The 18,653-nt window shown below is 41.1% G+C and overlaps 1 protein-coding gene across 1 annotated transcript in view; it reads right to left on the reverse strand.

Moving 5' to 3' along the window:
- The window catches only part of FNDC3B (fibronectin type III domain containing 3B), a 489,123-nt gene that overhangs the window by 395,231 nt on the left and 75,239 nt on the right, over positions 1-18,653 (reverse strand). The window contains exon 2 of the mRNA XM_077290528.1: positions 8,373-8,512. Coding sequence (XP_077146643.1) covers positions 8,373-8,483 — 111 coding nt within the window. The 5' untranslated portion in view covers positions 8,484-8,512. The remainder of the gene's footprint in view (positions 1-8,372; positions 8,513-18,653) is intronic.

Genomic DNA, 18,653 nt, shown 5'->3' on the forward strand with positions numbered 1-18,653 from the left:
ATGCCTAAACTTTTGCATTGGCCCGTTTTCCTTTTTGTAATTTTTAAAATGTAGAGATGCCTAAAATACAAAGGAAATGTGTCATCTTTAATTTTAGGCCTTTTAAAGATCATTTAATCTTCAACTTGCTTAAAAGGTAACATGTCAGCAGTTTTGGCCGATATAAGATACGGCCACTGCCTTACAGGGCATATCTACATCATTCTATAATGCTGTAGATAAGCCCCCGATCCAACCTGAACGATAAGAAAAATAAGTTTTATTATACTCACGCGGGGGGAGGTCCAGTCCGATGGGTGTCGCAAGTCCAGGTCCAGCACCTCCCATCTTCTTAGGATTGCCGCCCTCCTGCTTGCTTCATGGCTCCCCGGTATTGCACTCCTGTGCAGGCGTACTTGACCTTTCCCGGCGCCTGTGCACTGCAGATAAGAACACCTGCACAAGAGCGCGATGCTGGACCTGCGACACCCATCTGACCGGACTGACCCCCCCAGGTGAGTATAATAAAACTTATTTTTCTTATCTTTCAGGTCGGACCAGGGACTTATCTGAAGCATTATAGAATGCTGGAGCTAAGCCCTGAGAGGCGGTGGCCGTATCTTATATTGGCCAAACCTGCTGACAGGTTCCCTTTAACTGTTCACAACAGTAGTTTTGACCAGGGATGCCCAAAATTTTACATGCCACTGTAATAGTGAGTAAAATAAAAAATAAAAAAGTAGGAAAGCTAATTTCCTGTTAATCCATCAGTCTAAACAGGCTGCCAATTACCCAACAAACAAGTAACATTCATTCTTTGAGTGAAATAATTTTTAAAGCAGAGTTAGAAATCGAAAGCACAGGATTGCTTATGCACAATCTAAAAATAGTTCTATGTGCATCGGAAGCAATACAAATGTTTTTTCTTTCTTCCACATTTCTTTAATTCCTGTAAAGCACCTGAAGGATTAATATATTTATTGAATGTGGTTTTGAGCACCTTAAGGGGTGCAGTTTTTAAAATGGTGTTATTTGGGAGTATTTTCTGTCATATAGGCCCCTCAAAGTCACTTCAAATGTGATGTGGTCCCTAAAATAATGGTTTGGTAAATTTTGTTGGAAAAAATGATAAAATTGCTAATAAATTTAACCCTTCTAACTTCCCAACAAAATAAAATTTATTGATGCCGATATAAAGTAGACATGTTGTAAATGTCATCTGATAACTATTTTGTGTGATATAACTATCTAGTTTAAAGGCTTAAAAATTAAGAGTTTGAAAACTCAAAATGTTCAAATTTTTCCCCCAAATTTTAATATTTTGACAAATAAACATAAATAAATTGACCAAAATTTAACACTACCATAAATTACAATGTGTCATGAAAAAAAAAAACAAACAAAAAAAATCATCTCAGAATCACTGGGATATGTTTAACGTGTTCCAGAGTTGTTACCACAAGAATTGAAAAATTTAGCCCGGCCAGAAATGTGAAAACAGGCTCAGGGATGAAGGAGTTAAATACAAATCTAGAAAATAGACTTAATAATCCTCAAAATGTAATTGATTTACAGTTGCTAAATGTTACCTCTATGCACATGGGGTCAACGTGGCTGTGTGCGACTGATGGTATCACAGTGATATATTCCCTCAACATCCTGTCAGAAGCTGTCTGTAACGCCCACCAATTTCATGAACAAAAAGTTAGCAGCACTTCGAAAGTTGTGCCACTTTACGAAAGCTGCATGGTTGGCCACTTAATATAATTGGCAGAACATGAAGATTTAGGAAAAGGGAGCGTGCATCTGTCAGAAGTAACAATGATTGCCTAGAAACCACTGGTTATCAAGCGATCAGCAGGGGCATTGCAGTGGACGCTCACATATCAAGCATTGATGGCATCCCCTTTAAGTATTTAATGTTAAGATGGCTTGTTTGTAGACTTGAGAACATTATAAGCGGAAAAAGAACAGAGATTACCTATTAAAAGCAAACTCCATGAAAATAGGATCATTCTAGGAAGAGAAGATCTGGTCTAAGGGCAGCATGACTATTGTTCAATCATCTGATGATGCCATCTACACATTTCTAGAATTAATTATGCGTTCCTTATCTTTACGAATGAAAAGAAAAAAATTAAGCGTACAAGAAAAGAACAATGGAAGGAAAGGAAAATGAATAGAAATTAACCTTAAATGAAAAGAAAAAATGAACCTCACATGAACCTTGAATATACCAAGATAAAACATCCACTGATCTGTTCTATCAAAATTTAAAGGCAAGCTTCTTTGTCACAATAGTCCCCTAAAATTGATAGCATTTTTTTCCATGTCAACCGTACAGTCCAATGGTACAATTCAATGAATTATTTTTTTCCCATTGTTTTCTCCCAGCTTTCAGATGACAATTCTTATTAAAAAAAAAAAAAAAAAAAAAAAAAACAATGATCACATTCTAAATTATGGCTATAGCTGTACAGTTATGAACATAAACCACTTAAATTAATACTTTTATATATTTTAGAGGCTGGGATCAAACAACTAAAAAATAATGATTTAATGATGTGGTTAGACAAAGTTTAGGAATGAACAAAAAGATACCTAACAAGTAAAAACAATAAAGCAACATTTCCCAGGCTTTCTGTCAATGGAAAAATTAACAGAGTCCAGAAAAAATATAAAAAGTGAATGTTCAGCAAGATGCACAATCGCCCATGAAATTGTATGAGTAATGCAAACCAAAGAACAAAAAGTACTGTATAGAGAACATAATATGTGGCAAAATTAAAAGGGAAACTTCACTTAACTAGTGCACTACTCAAAACTCATATGAGCTACTTAATATTATAAGGCTATGTGCACACGTTGCGGATTTCTGTGCGGATTTTTGTGCTCAGTTATTGAAAAATCCACAGGTAAAACACACTGCGTTTTTGGGCGGATTTTACCTGTGTTTTACCACCTGCAGATTTCAATAAAGGAACAGGTGTAAAACGCTTAAACCTATAAAGAACACCGGAGTATAACGCCCCAAAAAGTATTTAACACCGTACATAGTATAGTGAAAAATATGTTATAACCTTTATTAAAAAGAGTACAAAACATCATAAAAACACAGTAAGATGATGGAAAGTTGGTGATGACCGTCAACAAACAAAGCGGTACCATCACAAAGTTTTAGCACTCAATAGCAACACAGATCTAACATACTGGACCCCCTGTGTGAAAATCCAACTACATATTATGTAGACAGAGGACCACCAGGCAAAAATGGGAAGACCCAGCGTTACCCCAAGTGAGTACAGAGAATAACAACCTGCCGGGAGACCCAAAAAATGCCAGAAAAGTAAAGTGACAAGTGCTCAGTAACCATGCTGCATAAAGTGCTTACCCATGTGGGAGTGGTGCCCGCCGAGTTTGCAGCAGGTGTAAAACGCTGCGGAATCCGCACAAAGAATTGACATGCTGCCAAAAATACATTGTAGCGATTCCACGCTGTATTTTCCACAGCATGTGCACTGCGGATTTTGTTTTCCATAGGTTTACATGGTACTGTAAACCGGATGGAAAACTGCTGCGAATCCGCAGCGTCCAATCTGCTGCGGATCCGCAGGCAAATCCGCAACGTGTGCACATACCCTCAGAGAGGGACTGGATGAACAGTAATCCTTGTACATAATAATAATAGTAATAATAATCTTTATTTATATAGCGCCAACATATTCCGCAGCGCTTTACAGTTTCAGATGCAAGTCATAAGTAACAACGTTAACAATACAATAATTAAAGTAAACTAAGACAACCCTGCTCGTGAGAGCTTCCAATCTGCAATGAGGTGGGGGAGATACAAAGTACAGGTGTGTATTTACAATGATGTATTTACAATGATGGTCCAGCCATCTTCAGGGGATGGGGGGGTAGATGGAAGTAATGAATGGGCCACACACACACACACCTAAAATGACTTTTATTAGGGAACGCGATAGGCCGCTTTGAACAAATATGTTTTGAGGGCGCGCCTAAAATTATGCAAATTGTGAATGGTCTTAATTTCTTGGGGTAGAGCATTCCAGAGGATCGGTGAAGCGCGGGAGTCTTGGAGACTGGAGTGGGAGGTACGGATTAGTGCAGAGGTTAGTCGAAAGTCATATACAGAGCGCAGCGGTCATCTAGGCCGATAGACAGAAATAAGGGAGATGTAAGGGGGTTGTACAGAAACACAAACTTACCCCCAAATAGCATTATACACCTTGGAACGCTGTAGACCCCCATACACCTTGGAAAGCTGAAGACCTCCCCATATACCAGTCGACCACTGCCTACTGCTACAGATTCTTTGTTCCCTTGGCATCAAAGACCTTGCCCTGTCCTGGTTTGCCTCATAGCTTTACGACCGCACATTTAGCGTTTCCCACTCCCACACTACCTCCTCATCCCACGCTTTCTCTGTTGGATTCCCTCAAGGCTCTGTCCTACGGCCCCTACTTTTTTCCATCTATACCCTTGGCCTAGCACAACTCAAAGTCCAATGGCTTCCAGTACCACCTGTATGCAGACGACACTCAGATCTACCTCTCTGGCCCAGATGTCACCTCTCTGCTGCTCAGTATCCCGGAGTGTCTGTCAGCCTTATCCTCCTCCTTCACCTCTCGCTTCCTAAAACTCAATGTAAACAAAACCGAACTCATCATCTTTCCCCCATCTCTCATATCCCCCCTACCTGATCTATCTATTATGGTAAACGGCATCACACTCTCTCCTGCACCTGAAATCTGCTGCCTCGGGGTAACTCTCGACTCTGCCCTGTCTTTCAAACCTCAAGTCCAAACTCTTGCCACCTCCAACTCAAAAATATTGCCTGAATCCATCCCTTCCTCAGCCCACAATTTACCAAAACTCTTGTGCATTCCCTCACCAACTCCCACCTCGATTACTGCAACACCCTCCTCTGTGGCCTCCCCGCTAACTCTCTTGCACCGCTCCAGTCTGTCCTCAACTCTGCTAATCCACCTCTCTCCTCGCTCCTCTCCTTCTCCCCTGTGCAAATCCCTCCACTGGCTCCCAATTCCCCAACAAATCCAGTTCAAACTACTAACACTGATCTACAAAGCCATCCACAACCTATCCCCTTCCCTATATCTCTGAACTAATCTCCCAATATCTTCCCGCACGTAATCCCCGATCCTCCCAAGACCTCCTACTCTCCTCCACACTTATTCATTCCTCACAGAACCGCCTCCAAGATTTCTCCCGAATATCCCCCATCCCCTGGAATTCCACGCCTCAACACGTCCGATTATCCACCACCCTCGGATCCTTCAGACGGAACCTGAAAACCCATCTCTTCAGGAAAGCCTACAGCCTGCAATAACCATTCTGCCGCCTCACCACCACCCGAGTTGCCGCCTCACCACCACCAGAGCTGCCGCACCCCCGACCTTCTGTCTCTCCCCCATTATCCCATAGAATGTAAGTCCGCTAGGACAGGGTCCTCTCCCCCCTGTACCAGTCTGTCATTGTAAATTTGTTTACTGTAAACGATACCTATAAACTCTGTACATAACCCCTTTCTCATGTACAGCACAATAAAATTATTGATGCTATATAAATACTACTAATAATAATAATAATACTATTACACCTTGGAAAGCTGGAGACCCCCCCCCCCATACACCTTGGAAAGCTGTAGACCCCCCATACACCTTGGAAAGCTGGAGACCCCCCCTCATACACCTTGGAAAGCTGTAGACCCCCCATACACCTTGGAAAGCTGTAGACTTTCCCATACACCTTGGAAAGCTGTACGCTCACCCATACACCTTGGAAAGCTGTACGCTCCCCCATACACCTTGGAAAGCTGTACGCTCCCCCATACACCTTGGAAAGCTGTACGCTCCCCCATACACCTTGGAAAGCTGTACGCTCCCCCATACACCTTGGAAAGCTGTACGCTCCCCCATACACCTTGGAAAGCTGTAGGCTCCCCCATACACCTTGGAAAGCTGTAGGCTCCCCCATACACCTTGGAAAGCTGTAGGCTCCCCCATACACCTTGGAAAGCTGTAGGCTCCCCCATACACCTTGGAAAGCTGTAGGCTCCCCCATACACCTTGGAAAGCTGTAGGCTCCCCCATACACCTTGGAAAGCTGTAGGCTCCCCCATACACCTTGGAAAGCTGTAGGCTCCCCCATACACCTTGGAAAGCTGTAGGCTCCCCCATACACCTTGGAAAGCTGTAGGCTCCCCCATACACCTTGGAAAGCTGTAGGCTCCCCCATACACCTTGGAAAGCTGTAGGCTCCCCCATACACCTTGGAAAGCTGTAGGCTCCCCCATACACCTTGGAAAGCTGTAGGCTCCCCCATACACCTTGGAAAGCTGTAGACGCCCCCATACACCTTGGAAAGCTGTAGACGCCCCCATACACCTTGGAAAGCTGTAGACTCCCCCATACACCTTGGAAAGCTGTAGATCCTCCATACATCTTGGAAAGCTCTAGATCCCCATACACCTTGGAAAGCTCTAGATCCCCATACATCTTGGAAAGCTGTGGATCCCCATAAGCCTTAGGAAGTTGTAGGCAAAATGTTGGTTTGAATAAATGCTATCTTGGTCAATTTATTCAAACAGAACAGTGCTTGTGCTTTCAATGGAGAGGGTAGTAAGCATCTGCTAAACACCTCTGTCAGCAGCTTATCTCTTGGGAAGACAAAAGTTAACATTAAACATACCCAAACCTTTCTTTCCACTGTCAGCTGGTCTAGACAAAAAAGATTTTGGCTGATTTTATAAAGCATACAATGGTTTGGTTTCTGAAAATCCCTGATCCCCCCGGTAGCAGTTTGTTTTAAATAGATAGAAACTTTGCTCACTCACCATGCCCAGGCCCAGTACAGAGTCTCTGGAGCGGCTCTTGGTGTCTGTTATTGTCTGCTGCACTCACGTCACAGCAATAGCACTGTAGAAAAATCATTAAGTCTAGAGGTTCTGCGTGGCTCATGCCGTCAATTCGGGCAGAGCTCCTGAGCTTACTTACCGGCTGCAGACCTGCAGACAATAACAGACACTACGCTGGACCCGGGGAGGGTGAGTAAAGTAAAGATAGAATTGAGGGAGAGTGTTTTTGTTTTTAAATCATAGGTGTGAACGGCACATGGTGCTCACATATAAAATTCAAGCTAGCACCATTTGTCTGATTAGGAGTAACAGAAAATGTGTAGAATTTGTGATCCAGACTGTAAAGGGAGTTAGTGGACAAATTCCGTGCTTCCGACAGAATTGAGACATATATCCCAGTATGGTACAGTAAGGTGGTGGTTTATTTCAAAGCGTTTCTTCAGGAAAAACCACATGTATGACGAGACAGCAGGAATATCATTTAAATAGGTTAACGCATTGAATGTGGCCGCCAAAAAAGTGAACCACATGACAACATGTCAGGGTTCAGTCCAGTACCATATGGTGGGACACATGATATACAAAACATTAGTAAGTTTCAATGCAAAACATTAGTGTCATTTAAAAAAAAAATCTGCTTTCATAGGACACGCAAGTGGAAACTTGAGAGAAGATACAAAAAAAAAAAAATGATGTGATGTATTCACCTGAAGATAAAATAAAAAAAAAAAAAAGCCCATGTGTGACGAACACTGAGGACAACTGTACAACTAAAAGAGCGTCTCTGATTATTGAGCCTACTTGTCAGGGGGAAAAGGACTATGTTTTCAGTATCAATTGTTTTGCTGTTCTCGTAGTGCAAGCCTTTAAAAGTGAAGAAAAAAAAAATTACCATATGCTTTGATAAATGAAAATAAATTTTAAAATGTTTGTGTTGGGTTCATCTTTATTAAATTATTTAGAACACAGTGTAAATGAATTAAAAACAAGAATTAGCTGTGCAATGGATTACACTGTGTTCTTAATAAACTAATAAAGATGATCCCAACACACATTTAAAAATGTATTTACCGAAATTTTATGTTGAACATGTTTCTGAAATTGTTCCAGAACAGTTGCTCACAGATTGGTAAACCTCTAACCGTCTTATCTTCTGAGAGTCTCTGACTCTCTAACATGCTCTTTTTATACACATTCATGTGAAAATTAATTCTCCAAATATTTTTTTTTTTTTATTATCAGTATCATCTACTTTTCCAGGTTTTGGTAACCTTGTCACAAGTTTGAGACATGTTGCTTCCATCTTTCACTAACTTTCACCTTCTGATCTGTGTTCTATGGTCTGTTGTGAATAAATTATGGCTATAACTTTTTTTTTTCATAATTTCATGCTTGTTTTTCTTTATATTTTACACTGTTTCAATTTTTTTTTTCTTTAATTGGAGTTGTAACACTTAATACTTAATTATATAAATCTTAAAACAATTCTACCAACCTGCTGTGATCCATCTCCATTTACTACATGTGGCATCATGGCTACCTCCCCATTCAGCAAGGGTGGCAGTTCCAGTGGGATTTGGTCGGTCATCATCATTGTGACGTACATTCATGGAGAATTTTATCTCAGCTGCCTTCCTGAAAAGGGAAATAAAAGGTGGTTTTAGGCAGAAGATCAGTTGACCACTCCAGGCCAATGCAAGTAAAGGAAGTTCTAGTGAGACTGAACAATTGTTTTGAAGGTTACAATGGAGCCATAACCCTTCAGGTGTTTCTACAGTGGTGAACCAGTCAGTTATTATACTGGTTAGACTACTGTAGATCTTGCTGACAGCTACCCAGCCACGCTCTTCAATTCAAGGTTGCTTTGAGGACAAATATGGTAAAAGAACAGTTTATTAACATTTCAGACTATCAACTTCACACGAGTAATTTTCTTTGATTACTGAAGTGCTAATGTATAAAGACATGCAAAGCAACCAAGCTTCTGACCTTAAGGTACATAGCCATGGAGTTTATTTTTAACAGCCGCTCGATTATATAATAGTCATAAATAAGGACAGTTATTAAAAGAAAGATGAATAAATGTTTATGAAAACTAAAGGTTCTGCCAGGCATATCAGAATGAAAGACAAGGCTGAGCCATGGCAAGCAAGGTAGCAATGTCTGCTCTTGTGGAAAATATTCCGAGACATGACCCAAACTGAGAAGAATGTACACAGCTGCTTGATCAGGCAACAAACAGTCTGGAAATTGTCGCTTTGTCTCTAGTGAAGAGCGAAATCACATGTGTTACGTTACCCTAAAAATGAGACAGATTAATTGCTGGTTTAAAAATTGCAAAATTAATCTCAGAAGTGGTGGTCAATGTTAGTATTTAGGGAACGACTTTTTAAATTAAATGCACTGCACCCATGTGCTTTCCCAAAACATTGACTCAATTGTCTAAGTAACTTGCACATAATCATATAAGCAGTGGCTTTATGTCGACACTGCTGCACACACAGGGAGTCAGTGATATTCGCAGAAGCTATCCTTCATTACTAGGACAGGTCTGGTGTTCGTATCATATATCAAACTAGATGTATTGCGATATCTTCTCCATTTGACAGAAACCTTCCGTTCCACTTGAGTCTTTTCTCTGCCTACTATTTATGAAGTCGATGCTTGCCTGTTGACCTCCTCCAATTTTCTACATGAATCCCCATCTTCACTTGTGCCGCCACAAGAATGGACTGGCAGTTGTCCTCAGGTGGAATCCATACACTCAATCTATAAAAATACTTTGTGCTGCAGTGAAAATCCCTAGCATATTTTCCTATTCCCAAATATTGGTGTACAAATTTGGATTCTGTCTACAATCAGACTAATGTATCAAATTTATTTATTTTACTCGCTTATATAAAAGATATTAATTCCACAGTGATCATATGACATCATTATCACTGTCCCCTTTGCCGCTCCCTACCAGTATATTTTTGGAGTGTGGGAGAAAACTAGAGAAGTCAGAGGAAATCCACACAAACATGAGGAGAACATGCAAACTCCTTGCAGATGTTGTCAGAGGTGGGATTTAAAGCCAAGACCCCAGGGCAGTAAAGCAACAGAGAAGAGAGTCCAAGCTATTAAGTTTGAGTTCACACCCGTGTTGTTACAATTCCTTTGCTAGTGAAATTGATCCATTACTTGGGGGTCTCATTTTCACTTATGGTGACTTTTGATGGGAAAGATAGCTCTGCATTCTGGGCTAGTCTTTCCAAAAAGAAGAAAAAAAATATATATGTTAAAGAGGTTGCCAACAAGCCTCAAATGCTCATGTGAACAGAAATGGACAGAGTGTGGGTTTAGTAAAAAAATTGCTAAACAAGTATTTTTATCTACTTTGAAAGGGAACCTGTGAGGTCCCCCATGCCCACCAACATTCACTATACATTACTAAATTCCCTGCCTAACCAGCACTTTATAATGTTATTCACTTACCGTAAATCCATGTTTTAAAAAAAAAGTATTTATAACCTCCATTTTTCTTAAACCAATTAGTCCTTTGATTACTCTATGGGGCATCAATTTCCCCAGACTAGTCATCCCTCTTTGCAAGAGACAGTGTCATTGCCAGCTCCTGCTAATTTCACACATATGGACGGCTCTATTCGGCTGGTTATGCAGGGAATTTCGTCATGCATATGTGAATGATGCTGGGCTGGAGGGCATGAGGGAGTAACTATTCTACGGCAGAGCACTGGACATGCGTATTCTAGGGTTCCTTGGTACGCAGCCATACCAGCTCCAAAAAAAAAAGACTCAATGTGCACAGAAATATTCTCTCTAAGAAACGTTCTTTATGAAGGATATCACATCTGAGTCCGATTATGCATGCTACATTTTTTGCTGGATTCATAAAAAAAAAAAGAAAAAAAAAACATTTCAAATTGGAGAAATATAGGGGAACAATAGAAAGATGCAATATGGCCTAATAATGTATGCTAACCTAGGCAAAAAACCCAGACAAGTACAAATCATGCAAAATATAATTTTTCATGCCTTATTTTGTAGACATAAATAAAAAATAATATTATTATTATTAATAAACACATCATTTCCTAAACCTCATTATGATGACATAGCTTTTTAATACAAGATCAATCTATGGTTGTCCATACACTTCAGAAAGCTATCGGTCAATTTCTTGTTTGGACAACCGCTCTTTCCCAACTACCCCATAAAACATGAATCTCCTGCTCAGACAATTATTCATGTGTTTTCAGACACCTTTGGCAGCAATTTAGCGCTACAGAAGAGCAGCAAACATACAGAAAACTGGAGGAAAATCTTGGCACGACCACCAGGTAAAAATCAGAAATCATTTATTGCAAGTCCATTAAAAACAGTGTATCCATGTAAGGGATGCAAAATCTGAAGCATTTCTGGAGTTGCAAATGCAACTTAATCATAGTATTTTGCTTTATGTTCTTAGAGAACAAAGGGATCAGTCATTTGAAACTTAAAAAAAACTGTCAGCTCCTTTTCTCCCACCGACATCTTTTGTGGGAGAGTCAGGAAGTCCATGGAAGTCCATATACACATTAGATGATTGACCTGAGTTTGGCTGACTTTACTGTGTATGTGGAACCCAAGGTGGATTTATAGACATTTTTTTTTAAAATGTTTATATGCTTTGTCACTGACCTTAACTGATTAACGGCTTCCTTCCAATAATGCTGCAAATATACATTATGATGTGAACATAATGCACTTGTACAGCAGATATGGTCAAAAAATCAATTGGGACATAATGACACATTGAGGGGAGTCCCTTGCACTTAATTCTTCAATATTAGATAATGGACTGACTGATCCGCATGCAAAACCACATCTCCCTGCAGTTGCAGGGGCTTCCTAAGAAGTAACAGCTGAATGACCGGAAATTTGAGGGTGGACTCGAAACAACCAGATGATCACTGGGAAAGCTTCAGTCTGAAAAGTGATTTTCTTTAAGAGACAAATCCAACAAATTGGGATTAAAGAGGAATCTAAAGCTTTTTAATTACGGTTTATTTTGTTTTGGTTTTTATTATTCTTGTTTTGGGTCAGAAGAACATTTTGCAAATACTCTTCCAGATATCCAATAATAGAAGACTAATCATCAGACACATCTTCTGCCATTAACAGATTGGAGCTCCATGACGATAAACACACTCGTCTTCATTAATTTATCCCCGATGAAATTAGAGGAATTAGTTAAGCATACAACTTGGAGGTTACACAACAATTAGACCAAATATGGCTCTCATTGAGACGTAGCATATTTTATAAATGTGTTCTTGATATTAAAAACATCTGCTGACTCACCAGAGCTGAAAGGCCAAGATATAAATTCCGAATGCTGAGCATTAGAGTACTGTGAGCCCTCGCGGGCAGGGTCCTCTCTCCTACTGTACCAGTCGTTACTTGTATTGTTTAAGATTATTGTACTGGTTTTTACTATGTATACCCCTCCTCACATGTAAAGCGCCATGGAATAAATGGCACTACAATAATAATTAATAATAATAAATTGGGGTTCTGAACGTGCTGCAAGAAAACAAAGACCCTTAGGCTATGTGCACACGTTGCGGATTTGGCTGCGGATCCGCAGCGGATTTGGCCCTGCGGATCTGCAGCAGTTTTCCATGCGGTGTACAGTACCACTGTAAACCTACGGAAAACCAAATCCACTGTGCATATCCTGCGGAAAATTCCGCGCAGAAACACAGCGGTTTATTTTCCGCAGCATGTCAATTCTTTGTGCGGAATCCGCAGCGTTTTTACACCTATTCCATTATAGGAATCCGGAGGTGTAAAAACGCAGGCGAAATCTGCACAAAATCCGCAGAAAACCCGCAGGGAATCCGCAGGTAAAATGCACGTCATTTTACCTGCGGATTCTGCAGAATCTGCGCAGAAAAATCCGCAATGGAATCCGCAACGTGGGGACATACCATTAATCTTTAAATATTTGAAAGGGTGGCAATCTGTAAGGTAATAATAAGCAACAATGGATTAGTGATTAATCCACCATGTCTTTCACCCAATAAATTATATCAGTGTCCAAGCATAGCCAGACCTGTGACCAGTTCAGACCAGACTATGTGAAATACAGATGTGTGACACAGACCTATCTTTTGTGTGCGTGCGTGTGTGTGCGTGTGTGCGCGTGTGTGTGTGGTGGAGAGGTCAATGATAGGGTGAGAGAAAGGAATAACGGAGGTGGTGGAAAGGGCAATAATGGGGGTGGTGGGGGAGAAGGCAATGATGGGGTGGTGGAGAGGACAATGATGGGGGTGGTGGGGGAGAAGGCAATGATGGAGGTGGTGGAGAGAATGATGGGGTTAAGGGGGTAATGATGGAGGTGGTGTAAAGGGAAATGATGGGGTGGTGGGGGAGAAGGCAATGATGGAGGTATACTCATTTATAGCACCGTCCCTTAGTATATAGTGTACTCACTTATTATGTACAGCGCCGTCCTTAGTTACAGTTTCTTATAAAAGGGAACGGTGCTGTACATAACAAGCGAGAGCACTGTGTAATAAGGGATGGCAATATACTTAAAGGAGACTATGTAATATATATACATACATGTATGTGTGCGTGTGGAATATGAATGTATAGATTTCTCTTTAACGCCATAAAAAGAGGGAGGCCAACACACATTTCTTGCACAGGGGTCCCAAGTGGTAAGTGTCTGCCCCTGATTATAAGACATCTTGAATTACATGGTACATAGAAGCCCAGTGAAAATGACTGCCAGACAGTAGAGGACACTTCCCATCATGAGGTCTACTCTAGTATTTTTCAGTTCAGCAGTACAGTTTACGGTGTTATTATAGGTCAATGTTTGTTAGAGAAAAGTCTACTATCCGGCTCACAAACAAAACAGTGTCTGTGGCATTCAGCTGCCATGGCCTCTTCTTTCATTATGTGTGTATGAAAGTAACTTGCTCATGAGACACGATGGAAGGAGCATCATTTAGAAGTGAGAAATAAAATGCAAAACAAATATCAATCTGTTCAGCTTCTTTTCATTTATGATATGGTGCCTTCTGGTCAGACACCATGTTCACCATGAAAGGTTTCAACAAAAGGTTAAAACCAAAATAACTTGGCATTGCCTGGTGGGCACAAGTTAATGGCCAACATACTAATTTCAGGACATGGATTCAAGAAAAGTAAATGTGCCGATATTATACAGTGCAATGCTTTCTAGTCTCCTAATCCAATTGACCTACAATTTAATACCGTCTCAGTCTGACAAAGATGATCACTTCCAGTTAACAACTGAGACCAAAGAGACCACATCCTGACCATCAGGATGTGGGTGGTCAGGCTCCAGCGCTGAATAAATGTAGCACTTAATCACAGAAAGCTGTATAGCAAATAAACCCACACCTTCACATTGATTCAACATTGCTTACATGGAACCAGTAAGCTCAAAATTTTCTGCACCAGAAAACCAAGGCAACAACTGCATTAAATCGTGCAGTTTTGTTGCAGAAAAGCTGAAGATTTTCTGCATGTTTCATTATCCATTACTAAAAGGTGAAACCTGTGGAAAAACAATTGGAAATTAATTCCTCAAATATGCAGTTCATGTCAATTTCTCTGATGATTTTTGCTCTGATTTTTGGTTGAGATAAGTTAAAATCTCATTTACTTTGCCCTTATTCTATAATTTGCAGCTGATTTTCTGCACTTAAATCTGCATGGAAAATTCACAACTTATTCACTGCTCCCAAGTCTCTAAAATGTATGCCCACTATCCAACTAAATCATGAATAGATATCCATTTAAACACACATTAAGGCAGTTCTTAAACTGTAAGGTGGGTCTCACCAGAGAGGTGACACCTTGGGGAGGCTCAGCTAAAGAGGCAATTTTTACAGAAGTGATTATAAACTGGATAGTCATTTATCTGACTGCAGCAATTTTTGGTTTAGCAAGATAACTGACTGATTTTTCTGATTGGATTTCAATTGCACATAGTTCAATAGAAATAAAATAAAATGCAAATTTAGCAATATTTCTAATTTTGTCATGGCTGTTGACCTCAGATTGTGAGGCCAACGGCATCATCTTCGCCCTACTGGCGAGGCCAACGGCATCACCTTCGCCCCCTACCGGCGAGGCCAACGGCATCAATTTCACCCCCTACCGGCAAGCCCAACGGCATCACTTTCACCCCCTACCGGCAAGGCCAACGGCATCACCTTCGCCCCCTACCGGCAAGGCCAACGGCATCACCTTTGCCCTACTGGCGAGGCCAATGGCATTACCTTCGCCCCCTACCGGCGAGACCAATGGCATCACCATCACCCCGTACCGACGAGGCCAACGGCATCACCTATGCCCCCTACCAGCGAGGCCAACAGCATCACCTTCGCCCCCTACCGGCGAGGCCAACAGCATCACCTTCGCCCCCTACCGGCGAGGCCAACAGCATCACCTTCGCCTCCTACCGGCGAGGTCTACAGCATCACCTTCGCCCCCTACGGCCTCACCTTTGCCCTACCGGCGAGGCCAATGGTATCACCTAGCCTTGACTGCAAGGCTAGCAGCATCATATTCGCCCTAACTGCGAGGCAAACGGCATCACCTTCGCCAACACGGCAAGGCAAAAGGTGTCATCTTTGCCCTACCAGCAGGGCCAGCGTCATCACATTCGCCTTACCGTCGAGGCCAACTGCATCACCTTCATCATTTTGCCTCAGTAGATAAAGTTTGAGAAGCCCTGCTGGAGCCTGGCGACCAAATCTGGATAAGTCTTTTCCATTGAAGGACTTGGACCCTCGGGTCCCCAAGCACATTGATCCATTGTTTTTCATAATTCGTTTCTAGGTTTGAAGTAAATATGAGATACCAAGCTTAAAACATTGTGGCTAATAAAATACTACAATTTTACTCCAGAATAAGTTACATATTTATTAGATAAGGGAAAAACAAAACAATAAGTAAAATTCACATATTTTCCAAAACCTTAACTTAATCAAGAAAATTTAGATAGAATCATTTGTTAAACTTTCTACAGTTACAATAAGCACAAAGTGCAGCAGTGCATAAAAATGCACTATAACATACCGGTACTTCTAAACTAAGTGCTTCTTCTACATAAGTGAGAGCGTATACCAAGCTTGGTAATAGTTAAATCCTGCTGTCTCTCCATGTTTGGGTATACTTTCCTCACATGTGGACTTTCACAGTCATACATCTGTTCACAGCGGAAGTAACATTGGCATGAAAATATTTCTAAGCATGCAGCAAATCAATTGACCATTGTAAGCACATAATTCATTGCTATCTGATACAACTGCAGTGTGGTTGACATTTGCATGATTTAAAGTTACAATAACAAGAACATGCAAATGGAAGAAACGCTAAAAATTGGAGTCATTTTCTCCATGTGTTATTTGTATTGTAATTGTTTATATTTCTGTATTCACATAATATTAAATGCAGAAGCCTGTGGAGTTGGGGGGGGGGGGAATGATTAAATATGTGCATATTCCATTGTTTGCATGGATTCACAGTGGAATAGAAAACAACTATTGTATCTAACAAATGGAATCACCAAAATAAGGTCTTAAAAGGTCTATTAGCAGACCGGTATAATTATTGCATTGTTTTTCTGTGTACATAGTGTGGTATGGGGACAATTATCTTAAAGAACATTATCATCATCTCCCGGCAAAGTATCCACCAACAACGCACAGACCTGCAGTGAAGCAGATGCTTAGGATTAAGCATACAGGTAAAATTACGCTTTACCAATTAGTAACTCAAGCAAAGTTACATACTGTATTTGCTTGATACTAGGCAGCCAATTTCCTGAAGCCCCAGTCTGCCCTGCAATATGCTCGAAGCTAAATTACTCACTCTAGGAACAGAGACCTCCATTTTTTACTTTCTAGTTTTATTCCCAGCCTCAATTAGACTTATAATAGTGACTATGGAGCTGTCAAATAACTCTCTTAGGAGCAGTCCCCACTTCTGAAATGGATAAAATTGCAAAGTGTTGATAAAAACAAGTAACTCTGAAATTTACCTCTAAGTAAAGTACTCTCCTTTCTAAAGAATGTAGGAATTTATCATTCTAAAAGTTTACCACTTGTTGTTTAGGTTATCGGCAACCTCGGCAATCTATCAGTGGTGTCTGGTTTCCTGGGCCAGGAGCATGGACTTGCAAGGCCTTTGGTGAAGAACTTCCAAGCACTGTTCTGATGCTGGCTGAATCACTGGATTCGGACAGCTTCAGTGCCCCGGCTTTGCTTTGATGCTACAATGGCAAAGAGGACTGTAGCGTGAAAGTTCGCCACAGTTTGTATCAGTGATGCGCCCCTGAAGATAGAATAACAGAATAATCTGTTATAGACGTCTCAGAAAACCTGCCCCCAGGTGGCGGTTGCATAAATAAAAAAAATAAATTGTGCTTCACAATATCCATTACGTTAGTCAGCGCTAATGCTACGTCAGCAGCCAATCATAGAGCTCAGCAGCACGTGCCGTCTACATGGGCAGAGCCTTGGAGCTCACCGATTGACTGAAGCTCTGATGTCAGACAATAACAGACAACGGGAACAGTAATAAAGAGTGGCACTGGACCAGTATAGCGTGCATTTTTCAATTTGTTTTTTTTCATGTTTCGTACAAACTGCACCTGGGGACGGGGTTTTCTGAACACAGAAAAACCCCTTAAAGAAATAGCTGGCAACAGATTAAAAAGAAAAAAAATATGAAAATTTGGAATTTATTATTATAGCGCAATTTATTCCATGATGCTTTACATGTACAAAACAAGAGAAAAAACACAAGTACAATAATCTTAAACAAAAGGAGTCACAGACCGGTACTGGAGGAGATATAACCTTGCCCACAAAGGCTCACAGTCTACAGGGGATGGGTGAGGAAACATTAGGTGAGGGTTAGCTAGTCATGCAGTGGTTCAGTGGAACGATGGTTACTGTAGGTTGTAGGCTTGTCGGAAGAGGTAGGTCTTCAGGTTACTTTTTGAAGGTTTCCACGGTAGGCGAGAGTGATATGTTGTGGTAGAGAGTTCCAGAGTAAAGGGGATGCAGTGCTGGGAGACTAGGTGATGGATGTATGGAGGAGCCAGTGAAGGAGTTGACACAGAGGAGAGGCCAGGGAATAAGAGGGGGGAGCAGGTGGATTAGTCAGGTAGCAGAGATTAAGGGGTATGCGAGAGGTTAATAGGGGAGGCAACAAGGCAGGAGATTGCAGTAGTCGAGGCAGGAGATTAGGAGGGCCATGCACTAGTGTATTTGCAGATTCTTTGCTAAGGAATGTGCATATCAGGGAAATTTTGTTGTTGGAGTCGGCATAAAGTGGAAAGAGCTTGAATTGGTGTTTTGAAGGCGATATCAGAGTCAAGGATTACCCCAAGCTTGCGGGACTGGGGTGAGTGAGCAGCCATTGACTTTGATGGATAGGTCTGTTGGGGGGGCAGGGTTGAGTGAGATGGGGGGAAAGATAACAAATTCGGATTTATCCATGTTAAGTTTTAGAAATCTAGCAAAGAACAAATACGAAATAGCAGCCAGACATTATGTGATTCTGATTAGTAAGGAGGTTATGTCGGGTCCAGAGAGGTAGATCTGTGTGTCATCAGCATAGAGATGACACCGAAAGCCATGGGACTCTCTGAACTGTCCCAGGCTGAAGGTATAAATAGATAAGAGCATGGGGTCTTAGAACTGAAACTTGGGGGACACTGACATATAGTATCATGGGT

This window comes from Ranitomeya variabilis, chromosome 2, assembly GCF_051348905.1.
Source record: "Ranitomeya variabilis isolate aRanVar5 chromosome 2, aRanVar5.hap1, whole genome shotgun sequence".
Classification (NCBI taxonomy): Eukaryota; Metazoa; Chordata; class Amphibia; order Anura; family Dendrobatidae; genus Ranitomeya; species Ranitomeya variabilis.